This window comes from Pipistrellus kuhlii, unplaced genomic scaffold, assembly GCF_014108245.1.
Source record: "Pipistrellus kuhlii isolate mPipKuh1 unplaced genomic scaffold, mPipKuh1.p scaffold_m20_p_38, whole genome shotgun sequence".
NCBI lineage: Eukaryota > Metazoa > Chordata > Mammalia > Chiroptera > Vespertilionidae > Pipistrellus > Pipistrellus kuhlii.
In genome coordinates this window covers 437,960-451,600 of record NW_023425538.1, presented here as the reverse complement: position 1 = coordinate 451,600, position 13,641 = coordinate 437,960, and the positions used below count along the sequence as shown (strand labels likewise).

General features: G+C 54.7%; 2 protein-coding genes across 22 annotated transcripts in view; one reads left to right on the top strand and one right to left on the bottom strand.

The window, feature by feature from the left end:
• The window catches only part of GRIK5 (glutamate ionotropic receptor kainate type subunit 5), a 55,857-nt gene extending 44,225 nt beyond the window's left edge, over positions 1–11,632 (top strand). For all 6 annotated transcript variants that reach the window (XM_036408124.2, XM_036408122.2, XM_036408123.2 and 3 more), the window contains 5 exons: positions 3,509–3,674; positions 4,839–5,064; positions 6,774–6,902; positions 6,988–7,109; positions 10,676–11,632. In XM_036408124.2, the coding sequence (XP_036264017.1) occupies positions 3,509–3,674; positions 4,839–5,064; positions 6,774–6,902; positions 6,988–7,109; positions 10,676–11,095 (1,063 nt within the window). In that variant the 3' untranslated portion in view covers positions 11,096–11,632. The remainder of the gene's footprint in view (positions 1–3,508; positions 3,675–4,838; positions 5,065–6,773; positions 6,903–6,987; positions 7,110–10,675) is intronic.
• Positions 1–13,641, bottom strand: part of LOC118702294 (carcinoembryonic antigen-related cell adhesion molecule 1) — an 813,263-nt gene that overhangs the window by 501,950 nt on the left and 297,672 nt on the right. The window lies entirely within an intron of this gene.

Below are 13,641 nucleotides of genomic sequence, written 5' to 3'. Positions count from 1 at the left end.
ACTGTTTTTCTTCTATTTGTCCCATCTGTTCTTTGTTCCCATTTCTCTCTTCTTCCTCCCTGCTTTTGGATTTACTGAGATTTTTAAAATTTTGCTTTATGCCTGCTTTTGACTTATTATACTTCTTTGTTTTATTTTTCTTTGTAATTGCTCTGGGTTTACTATATGCATCTTTTATTATTTCAAAGTACTATCAGGTAACATTATACCACTTTACAGAAGATGTCAGACCCTTAAAACAATGTACTTCCTTCCTTAACCACCTCTCATCCTCTGAGCTACCATTGTCATGTTTTTACTTCTACTTACTTTGCAAACCCCCAGTACATTAGTTGTGTGTGTTTACTTTAACTATAAATGTCTTTTAGAGAAAATTTTAAAATGAGGAATATGTCTTAATATATATATATATATATATATATATATATATATATATATATATTATTGATTTTTTACAGAGAGGAAGGGAGAGGGATAAAGAGCTAGAAACATCAAAGAAAGAGAAATATCAACCAGCTGCCTCCTGCACACCCCCCACTGGGGATGTGCCTGCAACTAATGTACATGCCCTTGACCGGAATCGAATCTGAGACCCTTCAGTCCGCAGACCGACACTCTCTCCACTGAGCCAAACCAGTTTCAGCAGGAATATGTATTTTATATTTACCCACACATCTACCATTTCTGATGCTCTTCATGCCTTTATGTACTTCCAGATTTCCATCTACGGTAGTACAATATTTTCCTTTTACCTGAAGAACTTCCTTTAACATTTCTTTTTATTTTTTTATTTTATTGATTTTTTACAGAGAGGAAGGGAGAGAGATAGAGAGCTAGAAACGTCGATGAGAGAGAAACATCAACCAGCTGCCTCCTGCACACCCCCCACAGAGGATGTGCCTGCAACCAAGGTACATGCCCTTGACCAGAATCGAACCCGGGACCTTTCAGTCCACAGACCGACGCTCTACCACTAAGCCAAACCGGTTTTGGCCCTTTAACATTTCTTAAGTGCAGGTCTGCTAGCAGTTAGTTCTCCAAGTTTTTATTTGCATGAAAAATTCACTAGTGTGTTTTATTCTTTGAAAAGTCTTTTTCCTGAACATAGAATTCTAGGTTAGCAGGTTGTTTTCCTTTCAGCATGTTGTGGCATTGCCTTCTGGCTTGCACACTTCCTGACAAGAAGCCTGTTACACTTATCTTTGATTCTTGGTGTGTAATATATTTCTCCACTCATGGCTGCTTTTTAGATGTTTTCTTTATCACTGGTTTTTGGCAATCCTATATAATAAAAGAGTAATATGCAAATTGGCCATCACCCCAACACACAAGATGGCTGCCCCCATGTGGACACAAGATAGCTGCCACAAGATGGCCAGCAGAGGAAAGGACCAAGCCTGCAAGGGAGGGCAATTATGGGTGATCAAGTCTGCAGGGGAAGGCAGTTAGGGGTGACCAGGCCAGCAGAGGAGGGAATTTTGGGGCAACCAGGCCTGCAAGGAAGGGCAGTTGGAGGGGGGGGACCCAGGCCTGCAAGGGAGAGCAGTTGGGAGGACCAGGCCTGCAGGGGTGGGCAGTTAGGGGCAATCAGGCTGGCAGGAGAGCAGTTAGGCATCAATCAGGCTGGTAGGTGAGTGGTTAGGGGAAATCAAGAAGGCAGGCAGGTGAGCAATTGGGGGCCAGCAGTCCTAGATTGTGGGATCCCAGATTGGAGAGGGTGTAGGCTGGGCTGAGGGACACACATCCCTATGCACGAATTTCGTGCACCAGGTCTCTAGTTACTTATAATGTGCCTTGATGTGTTTTGTGTGTATGTCTCTTTATTCTACGAGGGTTTACTGAGCTTCTTAAATCTGCAGCTTTTTTTTTTTTCCATGAAATTTGAAAAAAAAAATTGGCCATTACTTCTTCAAATATATATTTTTTCTGTTATTCCTTGTCTCTCCTCTTTCTGGGACTCTAGCCACATATGTAAGGTCACTTGATATCATTCCTCAGGCCACTCAGGCTCCATGCTCATTTTCAGTCAGTTTTTCCTTTCTGTGCTTCGTTTTGGATAGATTCTTTCACATTCTTCCAATTCTCTATTCCTTTTTGCTGCAGCATCTAATCTGTGTAATCCCTTCCACTAAAATTTTCATCTTAGGTGTCATATATTTCATTTCTAGATGTCCCACTCACTTCTGTTTTATATCTCCCACCTTTCTCTGCATTATGTTCATGTTTATATTTATATCCTTGAGCATTCTGAACATTTTTATAAAAGCTGTTTAATGTCCTTGTCATCTCTGTCAATCCTGGTTCTTTTTCAATTGAGTGATTTTACTCTTGGTTACAGTTTCCTTTGCTTTTGTATATCTGGTAATTTTTTAAAGCCTCACCCGAAGAGAGAGAGAGAGAGAGAGAGAGAGAGAGAGAGAGAGAGAGAGAGAGAGAGAGAGAGAGAGAGAGAGAGAGAGAGAAACATTGATATGAGAAACATCATCAACCAGTTGCCCCCATACACACCTCGACCAAGGAGCAAACCTGTAACCTTGGTGCATGAGATGATGCTCCAACTGAGCGACCGAGCCAGGGCTAGTTGGTAATTTTTTTTATTGGATGACACACGTTGTGAATTTTACATTGTTTACATTGTTGAAAGTACACTTTAAACAAGTCTTGGACTTTTCCTGGCAGGCAGTTAAGTCACTTTTAGATTATTTTTATCCTTTCCAGGCCTGTTCTTTTGGTGCAGGTCTAACGTGGCCTTTATTCTAGAGCTAAGGTGACTCTGTTTCTAATGTGTTGTCCTTTGGGGTCTCTTCTGAATGTCTCATGAATCCAGCGAGATCTCTGGACTCTGGCTGGAGGGTGCTCAAAAGATTTGCAGCCCTGGGAATTGTTCTCTCTTTGAAAGTTGTTCTTTCGGGCTGCTGGAATTTCACCCTGTGTGTAGACTGATATTCAGCCAAGGACTCAAGGGAACCCCGTGAGACTTCTGGAACCCTCTCTGTGTAGCTTTCCCCTTGGGCTCTCTATCCCGCAAATCCCAGCCGTCTTGATTTCTGATCTCCATCTCCACAATTCAGCGAGACTGCCAGACTGGGCTTTCCTTCCTTCCTGGCACTGCGGTCTGTGATTAAATCCACCTAGCAGCCTTGGCAGTGACAAGGCTCGCTTCATTTGTTTATTTTCCCTCAGGGATCACAGTCCTGTGGGGCCTGTTGTCCTATGTATTTACGGTAATTGGTTTTGTATATTCTGTCTAGTTTTCTGGATTTTCTTGCTGGGAGAATACTCCCAGACCACCTTATTCTCCTGCATCTGGAAGGGGGAGTCTCTGGAAGCGCTATTTAAACCTGGAGAGTCTGGCTCCAGAATCAAGGCCCCCAGTCTCCCACTAAGCAGCAGCCACTGAGCCTTCTAGCTGCCAGGTCCCTGAGGGGCACCACCATTGGGGCCCCATGGCCACGGGCAGGATGGCAGGGTGGCTCCAGCTTGTAGCTCACCCCTCCCCCCCCCTCAGGTGGGCCTTCACCTTGATCATCATCTCCTCCTACACGGCCAACCTGGCCGCCTTCCTCACCGTGCAGCGCATGGAGGTGCCCGTGGAGTCGGCTGACGACCTGGCAGATCAGACCAACATTGAGTATGGCACCATCCACGCTGGCTCCACCATGACCTTCTTCCAGGTGGGCTCCCGAAGCTGTCTGGGCTTGGTGTTGGGGTCCCCACCATGCATAGCAGCTCAGAGTGGGGCTGGGCGGGGCCTCTTGGGTCAGAGGACCTGATTGTCCTGGAGGTCGGGGAGGCCAGGGAGCAGAGGACACACTTGTACTCTCGTGAGGAGTCTGCTGTCTGGCTGGGGAAACTGGACTTTCACCCAAGGAATAGGGGAAAGGAAGCAGGTGTGGGATCTGATGTCAGATCAGTGCTGGACAGGCCAAGGTGGTGCTGGAGGCCGCTAGGGTCAGGCCTGCCTGGCAAAATGGGCCAGCAGAAAAGAGGGAAAGCCCTTTCAATGTGTCTTGGGTGGTGGGAAGAAACCAAAAGGAAAGCAAGCCTGGCGAGGAGATTTGGGTGAGAGACTACAGAGGCAGAATGCCAGGGTAGGGCTGAGATTGGACCCTATAAGAGAGGATGTGAGAATGATTGAGGGGTGACCCCTATAAAAGCTGCACGTTCCCTCTGGAGCAGATGGGGGTAGACAAGTGGGTTGGAGAGAAGACTGGAGTTGGGCAGTGGCCGCTGGCAGAGGGGGTAAGCAGAAGGAGGAGGGGTGGTTTGAATTCCCAGGTTTCTCAGGTGGGTGGTCATTGAAATAGGGTTGGGAGGTGGCCGAGCCAGGGGGCAGGGTCTGTGGGGTACCAAGGAAGAGCAGAGTCTGGGCCTTAGATCAAAGAGGGAGAGGTGGGTGCAGGAGGTCGGGCGTCAGGGGATTGGGGCAGGAGTAGTCATTCCCAAAAGGTTCCCACCGTAAGCTGTCCTATTCAGCATGGACCAGGTCTTCCTGAACCAGACTGGGCCCTGGGTAGATTTGAGGGTTGAGCATCTACTCCCAGGCTCTCTGAGTAAGGCCTGTGAGCACTGGGGAAGCCAAGGCTGGTGTTGAAAAATAGACCGTGGCCCCTTCTTCCAAAGACTTTGGTCCTTGAGGTCTCACTGGACTGGGGGTGTGGGGTGTCTTAGACCACGCTTTGAGCAGTCTGTCCATCTGGTTTCTCCTCTGTTTTCCTCTGCTCTCCTCGCTCTCTCTCGGGTTGAGGGAGACTTGCTGGAGGGCAGGGCACATGGTTCAGGGGAAGGGCAGCGGGTGGGAAGCCCCTCACCTCTCCCCCTTATGCCACTCTGCCCAGAATTCACGGTACCAGACGTACCAGCGCATGTGGAACTACATGCAATCGAAGCAGCCCAGCGTGTTTGTCAAGAGCACGGAGGAGGGCATCGCCCGGGTCCTCAACTCTCGCTATGCCTTCCTGCTCGAGTCCACCATGAACGAATACCACCGGCGCCTCAACTGCAACCTCACCCAGATCGGGGGCCTCCTCGACACCAAGGGCTACGGCATCGGCATGCCGCTGGGTATGTGGCGGCGGCTGGGACTTGGAAGCAGGCAGGGCACAGGCTGGGTCTGCTGTGGGGCCTCCTGGCTGTGGGGCCTTGGGCAGGTAACATCACCTTCCTGAGCCTCTGTGCCCTCAGCCTGCAAAAACGGGCCTCGGAGCAATCGTTCCAGCCCCGCAGAGCTTCAGGGAGTGCGGGAGGCTGTGCAGGACAGCACATGGCAGAAGGTTGGCGCCTTCCCACATGGCTCCAGGGCCCCTCGAGGGTGAGGACCTGGTTTCGTTACTTCAGATTCTCTGCACCAAACCCACAGCCTGGCTCAGAACAGGTGCTCAGAAAACGGCTGATGGATACTGCTGGCTGGGTGGTGGGGGCGGAGGGAGGATTGAAGAATGGGTGGATCGGCCAGCAAGACTTAGACATGGTTTTCCAGAGCTCAGTGCTGGAAGCTTCCCACCAATATTGCCACCAAATGTGGGCATTTTAGCTTTTAAACCTTTTCATGTGCTGCTGACTGCTGCAATAGTCACATATTACACATACACCCAAATCTCAGCGGCTTCGCAGCAGCATCGGTGCATGCCAGGCAAGCAGTGTGGCCTGGTGCTTTGTGGGGACAAGCTCTGGAGTCACTGACCTGGATTCAAATACCTCTCCTCCTGCCCCTCCCCCCCAACTCAGCTTCAGTGTCACCTGCCCTGGGGCTGGTAATACCTGCCTCACAGGATCACTGTGAGGCGTGAATACATTTCTGTAAACCAAGGTTCTGGCACATAGTAGGTGCCCCATAAATACTAAGCAGCCCACTCGCCCATATCCCGAGTTCCTGGCACTGGCCGATGCTCAAGGAGGATTGCAGTGAGTGAAGAAATGAGAGGGTAGGCGTGGGGTGTTTGGGGCCCAAGAGTGGTTTAAGGAGACAGGTGGCCCAGGGTTGGGCTGTGCAGGGGAGGGATGTGGCTGGGGTCTTTTGCCTGGCTGTGTGCAGGCATATGCTGGATGCTGAATGCTGGGACAACACAGTGGGGAGCTGGCAAGCTCCGCCCTCCTGTTCTCTGCTAGGGCCACAGACAGCAAACCAACAGTGAACACAGCTTTATAATGTGATGTCAGGTGGTGACAACTGCTCTGAAGTAAATTAAGGGGAAGGACTGACAGGGAGACGGGCGCTTGGTGCCGTGTTAAATAAAATCCATTAGAGAAGACCCTTGAGGAGGCACCACGTGAGCAGAGCCCTCATTGAACTGAGAGAAGGAACATCCAGGCAGAGGGAAAGCTTCGGGGGGGGGGGGAGCAGGGGAGTGTGGCTTCTGGAGGACCAGCCAGGAGGCCAGTGTGGTGGGAGCTGAGGGCGTGGGGGTCGTGGAGCCAGTGGCCGGGCCAGCGGCTAGGACTATGTAGACCAGGAGAGGACTTTGTCCCCACAGAACCAGGAGCCACTGGAGAGTTGTAAATATGAGAGAGGGGTGGGCTCTGACTGTTGAACCTGTCCCTCTGGCTGCTGAGTGGAGAAGAGCCTGGCTGGGGATGACAGGCGGCTGCAGGGAGGGACCACGGCCAGTCTGACCTGGGGGGGCAGTGGGCGTGGTTAGGCATGGTTGCAAGGGAGCAGTGGTCAGACTCAGAGGTGTACAGGCAGACCCTGGGACATGGTGGAGGCAGGGAGCAGTGGGGGTCTGGCGGGCAGGGCTCAGGCCCCATGGCCGCTCGTCCCGTGTGCTGCCCAGGCTCGCCGTTCCGGGACGAGATCACGCTGGCCATCCTGCAGCTCCAAGAGAACAACCGGCTGGAGATCCTGAAGCGCAAGTGGTGGGAGGGCAGCAGGTGCCCCAAGGAGGAGGACCGTCGCGCTAAAGGTCAGCCACCTGCAGTGTGCCCCCTGGGAGACCCTTCGCTGCCCCGTGCCCACACAGTTCAACCCCTGGCTCTCTCCGACCCCAGGTCTGGGCATGGAGAACATTGGCGGCATTTTTGTCGTGCTTATCTGTGGCCTCATCATTGCTGTCTTCGTGGCTGTCATGGAGTTTATATGGTCCACACGGAGGTCGGCAGAGTCCGAAGAGGTGAGGAGCTTGGCAGAGGGGGTGGGGCAGCAGTGGCGCCCAGGGTGGAGGGACATGAAGATGGTAGCATTAGGGGCCACTCGGGGAAACAGGCCGAAAGGAGGGGCCAGGGAGGTCAGGGGACCTGGGGGAGGTCAGGGGTAGAGGAGGTCGAGAAGAGGAGAGAGCAGTTTGGGGGGAGAGTCCACAGGCAGGAGGAGGGCAGGAGGAAGGGGCCCAGGCAGCGATGAGGATGCCGGGGAAAGAGAGGGAAGGGGCACAGCAAGAGGATGTGGGGAGAGGCAGAGGTGGTCAAGCAAGAAGAAACAGGAGAGAGGTGAGGAGAATGCAGCTGAAGAGCCTGAGTTGCTGATGGACCTCCCTCTAAGTCCGGGGCCTCGGGTGCTGCCAGCCCCGCTCCTTCATCGCCAGACCATTCCTGCCCCTGCCCCCCTGCCCTCCTGGCCTGTTCGGACCTTCCCTGTCCCTGCCAGCCCAGCCCTCCTCCTGTCCTCACTGTTGGTGATGACTTTGCTTCTGCTCTCCTGAGCAAGTGCAGAGACCCCTCCACATCTAGCTGCCTGCCACCTACTTTCTCCACGGCCTGAGATTACGCCATGGAGGTGAAGGTCCAGGCTCCTAAGGCCCCAAATGGCCCCATCTCCTCCCTCTCGCCTTCCCTGGGACACCCCCAGCAGCTCTCTCCTTGCCTCCGCATCATCAGTTCCCTCTTCACTGGGTCACGGCCGGCAGCATACAAATGTGCTGTCATTTCTCCCATCTTCAAAAACCCTCTCAGGCCCACTTCCCCTCCCGGCTTCCAGCCACGCCTCCCCTTCCCTGACGCCTTGAGACTTGTGTCTCCCTGCTGTTCCCAATTCCTCTCCTCCCATTCACTCTTGGACACACTGCAATCCAGCTGCTGCCCCCACCTCTGCTGAAGCCACTCTTGTCACCAGCGGCCTCCACAGCTGAAACCCAGTGCCCAAAACTCAGGCCTCAACACACATGAGGTAGCGATAGGCTTCAGCCCAGCCCTTCATTCTGTCCTCAAAACCCACTCTTCCCCGCTTTCCTCCGACCTCCCTACCACTGCTTTGTGGGAATTCTCATGCGCGGGCCTGGAATTGCCTCTCTCGTTGGTGATCCCATCCAGCCTCATGGTAAGACCCTCCATGCTGTGGACTCCTGAGTTAGTTCTCTATTGCCATATGACAAATTGCCCCCAAACTCAGCAACTTAAAACAGCAAACATCAATTTCATTTCTGTGGGTCGAGGACTGGGAGCAGCTAAGCTAAGTCATTCTGGCTGCCCAGGGTCTCTGCTGAGGTCACGGACGGACACGATGTCAGCTAACGCTCTGCTGGACGGGAGGAGCCACTTCTGGGATGGCTCTGTCTCAAAATGTCCCTGTGGCTTCAAAAACTTTGTATCGATTCTAGAGAGGAAGAGAGAGGGGAAGAGAGATAGAAACATCAGTGATGAGAGAGAATCATTGATTGGCTGCCTCCTGCACAGCCCTACTGGGGATGGAGCCAGAAACCCTGTGCATGTGCTCTAACCAGAAATCGAACCATGACCTGGTTTATAGGTCGACGCTCAACACGGAGTCACACCAGCCGGGCATGCATGGCTGTCCTTGTGGATTTTAATTTATGGAGGTGGTTGAGTGATGGCACAGAGAATCCGATGCCACTGAAGGAATTTTTTTATTACATTTTCCAAGAGAAGGGGCCCCACCATGCCACACAGGACCACATGGGGAAGCAGGGTTTGTGCAGAAGCAGAAGGAGGTGGGGGTGGGGATGTCACAAGACTAGGCCAGAGCCCTTACTGGGGTTTCTGAAGGAAGACAAGGCAGGGCAGGGCAGCAGCTTAGAACCGGCTGGTTTGGGTAAGGCAGCCGGCTCTGGGTAAAGGAGTGGTCTCCAGTTGTCTGGTGCCTGGTCCCGGGTGAGGCAGGGCAGATGATAAGGGCGTGGGTGGGGAGTGGACTTGGGATTGGCTGGTTGCCATGTGGAAGGTGGGCCCTTAGTCCTTTGCTATCTACCTCTAAGAATTGGCTCCCTCTGGGAAGGGCAGTCTCTCCCCGATCAGCAAGCTTTTAAAGATGTCAAAACATCTACGATACAGAAAATAAAGAGCACAACTAATACACACATGCACATGGCAGCTGGCAGGAGGCCTCAGTGCCTCACACAGGGGCCGTCACAGGGCTGTGTGAGTGCCCATGGCATGGCAGCTGACTTTCCTGGGTGAGTGAGCCGAGAGCCGGGCAGAAGCCCAGCATGTCAGCTGACCTAGCATCTTCTGGTCATACAGCAACCCGGACACAAAGGCAGAGGGGTTACCCAAGGGTGGGAACACCAGGGACTGGGATGTTGGGGGCTGCCTATCTTAGTCTCCAAATGTGTATCTCACAGGGAGCTCTCCCTGAACCCAGGGTTTGTACTTGACATCTCCACGTGGATGTCTAACGGACACTCATAAGGCAAGTATCCAACATGGAGTTCCTGCGCACCCACCAGGCAACGTGGTCATTCTGTTGGCTCAGGTCAAAATATGTGGCATTGCCTTCACTCCTTCCTCTTTCTGATCTCGGCAAGTCCTGCTGGCCCCACCTTCAAGATACTAAACCCAGAATCCATCCCCTTCTCACCTCCACAGCCCCTCAGTGCCTCCCTGCTCCTGCCCTTGGCCTCCCTACAATCTATTCTCAGCACTCACTTCCCATGATCCTGTGAGAGCACAGCCCCTACGTCAAGCTCTCCACTGGATTCCCTCCACCTCAGAGGAAAAGCCAAATCCTGGTGTCCTCTGGCCTCCCATGAGCTGGCCCCCATTGCTTCTCTGACCTCATCTACCTCTCTCCCCCTTGCACACCCCATTCTCGTGGTTCCTGAGCATCGCGCCACTCTCCCTCCGCACCTTCGCACCTTCGTCCTGCTGAGTGGCTGCCTGCTCTGGGCCAGGCTCCAGGGCACACCTCCTCTCAGTGAGTTTCCCTAACAGCCCCTTGCTGAAATTCAGCCTCACTCCCCACCCACACGCCCCACCTCTTTTTCGGACTTTATTTTTCTTCAAAGCACTCAACATCGGCTCACATACCACCTGGGTTTGCATTTTTCTTTTCTTTTTGCATTTGCACCCTGGAATATAACCTCCACAAGGGCAGGGACTGCTGTCTGGTTCTCTGCTGTATCCACGGCCCAGAACTGCCTGGCACACCAGAGGTGCTCAACAAATATGCCTAGCAATAATGATAGCGTGAGCCAGAGGCAAGACATGGAAGGACTAGAGTCAGACAATTTCAAGTGGAAAGAGGAGAGAGGAAGTGAAGGGCAGATTCTGGAAGAAGCCCACATAAGAACAGTGTGGAGAGGTGAGAGGAAGGAACCAGGAGCGAAGGGAAAGGAGAAGAAAGGCCTGAGGGTGGGGATGGGAGGAAGATGAGGAAAGCCGGTGGGATGGAGTGGGGTGTGGAGAGAAGCTGGGGGTGGCGGGGAGGGGAGAGACCGAAGCAGAGCCTGGCGAATGGGCGGTGACGAGGAGAGCGAGGGCCGGTGACCCCCCTCGCTGCCCGCAGGTGTCGGTGTGCCAGGAGATGCTGCAGGAGCTGCGGCACGCCGTGTCCTGCCGCAAGACGTCTCGTTCCCGTCGGCGCCGGCGCCCGGGGGCCCCGACCCGGGCCCTGCTCTCCTTGCGCGCCGTCCGCGAGATGCGCCTCAGCAACGGCAAGCTCTACTCGGCCGGCGCGGGCGGGGACGCGGGCGGCGCGCACGGGGGCCCTCAGCGCCTCCTGGACGACCCGGGGCCGCCAGGCGGGGCCCGGCCCCTCGCCTCCACCCCCTGCACCCACGTGCGCGTCTGCCAGGAGTGCCGGCGCATCCAGGCGCTGCGGACGTCCGGGACCGGCGCGCCCCCGCGTGGCCTGGGAGCCCCCGCCGAGGCCGCCAGTCCGCCACGGCCGCGACCTGGCCCGCGCGAGCTCGCCGAGCACGAGTGACCATGGGACGTGCAGGTGCAGGGACGGACCCGCCCTCGCCTCTGGCCGCCCCGTCGCCCCTGCGAGCGAAGAACTGAACTTGTGCCCTGGCGGCCGGTCGCCACGATTTTGCCTTGGGTTCCCGGTGAAGTCTGAGGCCCGCTCCGGAGCCTGCCTGCGCCCCCTATTGGAGTGACCGGAGTGTGCGGCGGATCCCGCACTCTGCCCCCCATGCGGACACGAGATGCGCAGGAACTGAGGACTCCAGGGGCCGGGGACCACGGGGTTATCCCCGGAAGCAGGAAGCAGTCTGCCAGGAAAACCCTGGGTCTGCTCAGGCTCCCAAGACTTGACGCAGCTCCCCACTTCTGGAGGAGGGCCTCTGGGCAGACGGGTGTCCCCTGGCGCCCCTCGCCTCTTTTTTCTCTCTTTTTTTGGGGGAGAAACTTCGGAATTTCTATGAGATACCCCCCAGGGAGCGGGTCAGTTGGGCCCTCATCCCTCCCCCGCCACACCCCAGTTCCCGTTGGAATAAAAAAAAGAACAAAACCCCCAAAACGGGGATACCCCGAGCTCATTTCCTGGGGTCGTGAGGGCATTAAAGGCTTGGACCACCCAGGGAGTCTGCTCAAAACCCAGACTGGATGGTCACTCTTGCACTCTCCATCCTTGGCCCTGCCCACAGCCAGCAGGTCAGCCCAGGTCCCGGCAGCTGGCCCGTCTCCACTGACCTCTCAGGACAGAAGGAGGCTGCGACAAAGACCCGGAGACAGATGGAGAGAGATGCGGGAATCTGTGGAGGCGGAGACACCAGGAAACACAGAAAGACAGAAACCAGCTGGGGCTGGGGGAGGGGCGGGCACGCGAACTGTTCAGAGTGGTGGTGCCTGGGGGCCCCAGTGGTGGTGGTGTGTGCCTAGGCAGGGATCATTGGCAACTTTGTAATCATGCGCATATGTGTGTGTACATACATCCATGAGGCCGTCTTCAAACGTCTGTGCTGACCCTGTGTGTCTGCAGAAAATATACCTCCCCGACCCCCCAGAGAGGGAAGGATAAATCCCCGCAGAGAGGGAGAAGGGTGGGTCTGTTTTCTGTCTCGCCCTCCCCCGCCCTGCTGGAGGTTTCTGTGGAAACTGCAGCTGAGAAAGGACAAGTGAAGGTCACACAGCGAGAGCCAAAACAAGGCCGAGTAGGAGGGGAGTGGCGGGGGGGGGGGGGGGAATGGGAAGAGACCCAGATTGGGCGGGGGGAGGTATGGAGAGACAAGGGCGCAGAGAGAGATAGGGAAGGAGAGTAGGGGCAGATGAGGTGAAAGGAGAATGGAGGACACGAGAAGGATAGGCGGGAGGGAGACAGATGAAACAGGGAGGGTAAGATACCTGGGAATTGGGGCTGAGAGAAGCAGGGATGGAGGTGGAGCGGAGACAGGTGAGAGACAAGCAGCCATTGGAAACTAGAGGGAGACCGGAGCGGACCAGAGCAGTGAGCGAAGCCAAACGGGGACAGCGCGAGGGAGAGAGGCTGGCCCTGGCTGGCCCTGTGGCCCAGAGCGGGGAGCTGTCCGTTCAGCACCGGCCCGGCTGCAGCACTGCGTCTCCCCTGCGCCTGCCTTTGTAAAACGTGGGCAGGTCGCTCCCCAAGGTACCTACAGAGCACACACACCCCCGATCTCCATTCAGCCCCTCTGTGTCAGGCACTTGCCCTCAGGGACAAGGGTGAGAGTGGGCTTGGGTCTCAATGGTTCTGTTGTCTCCACATGTCTCTTGAACTCTAATCGATGTCTCTGCCCTTGGGCCATACTGGGAGTCCGCCCAGTGACTAGAATACATTTGCAGGCATTTCTAGTCTCTCCCAGTCTCAGTCCCAATACCACACTGCTGATCATCTCTGGGGTCTCTCCTCACCCCCACCCACATTTCTGCTCTGAGTCTCTCCAGTCTTTATCTGGGAGAGTCTCCAATTTTCTAAACGTCTGTGTCCCTGTGTCCATATCACCTTCACTGGGTACTTCTGCTGCTCTGTCTCCCTCCATCCATTTTCTCATCTCTGTGTTTGCCAGTCTCTGCTTTTGTCCATCTGTATTTGCCTCTCTCTGGTTCTGGACCATGTGTCTATTTCTCCTCTTATGTGTGCCTGTCTCTAGTGCTGAGTTCCCCTGTCGCTGTCCATTTCTGTGACCTTCCTAAGTCTTCTCCCCCGCCTCCCCCCTCCCGCCCCCAACTTCTGCAGAGCACGATGCACAGTCATCAGTCTCATCAGGGTGGTGCTGAGGAGGGAGTGCGTGTCTGGCATGGGGTGTGGGGGATCAAGGGCTTCCTGACCCAGCTGGAGAGTAGGAGGAGAGAACCTGGAATCTCTTGGGACCCAGACATCTCCAGGCTTCTCTGTCTCTCCATCCCCTTCCCCATGGTCCTGGCGCATTCCTGCAGGCCAAGGGGTCAGGAGAGAGAGGAGATATATTGACAGGTTCTCTCTTGCTCTCCCAGGAAGGAGACAGAGTTGGGGAGATGAGCCTGGGGTCCAAATACTTAGCTTTAAAAATGTGCCAACTTCCCTCCCCCTTC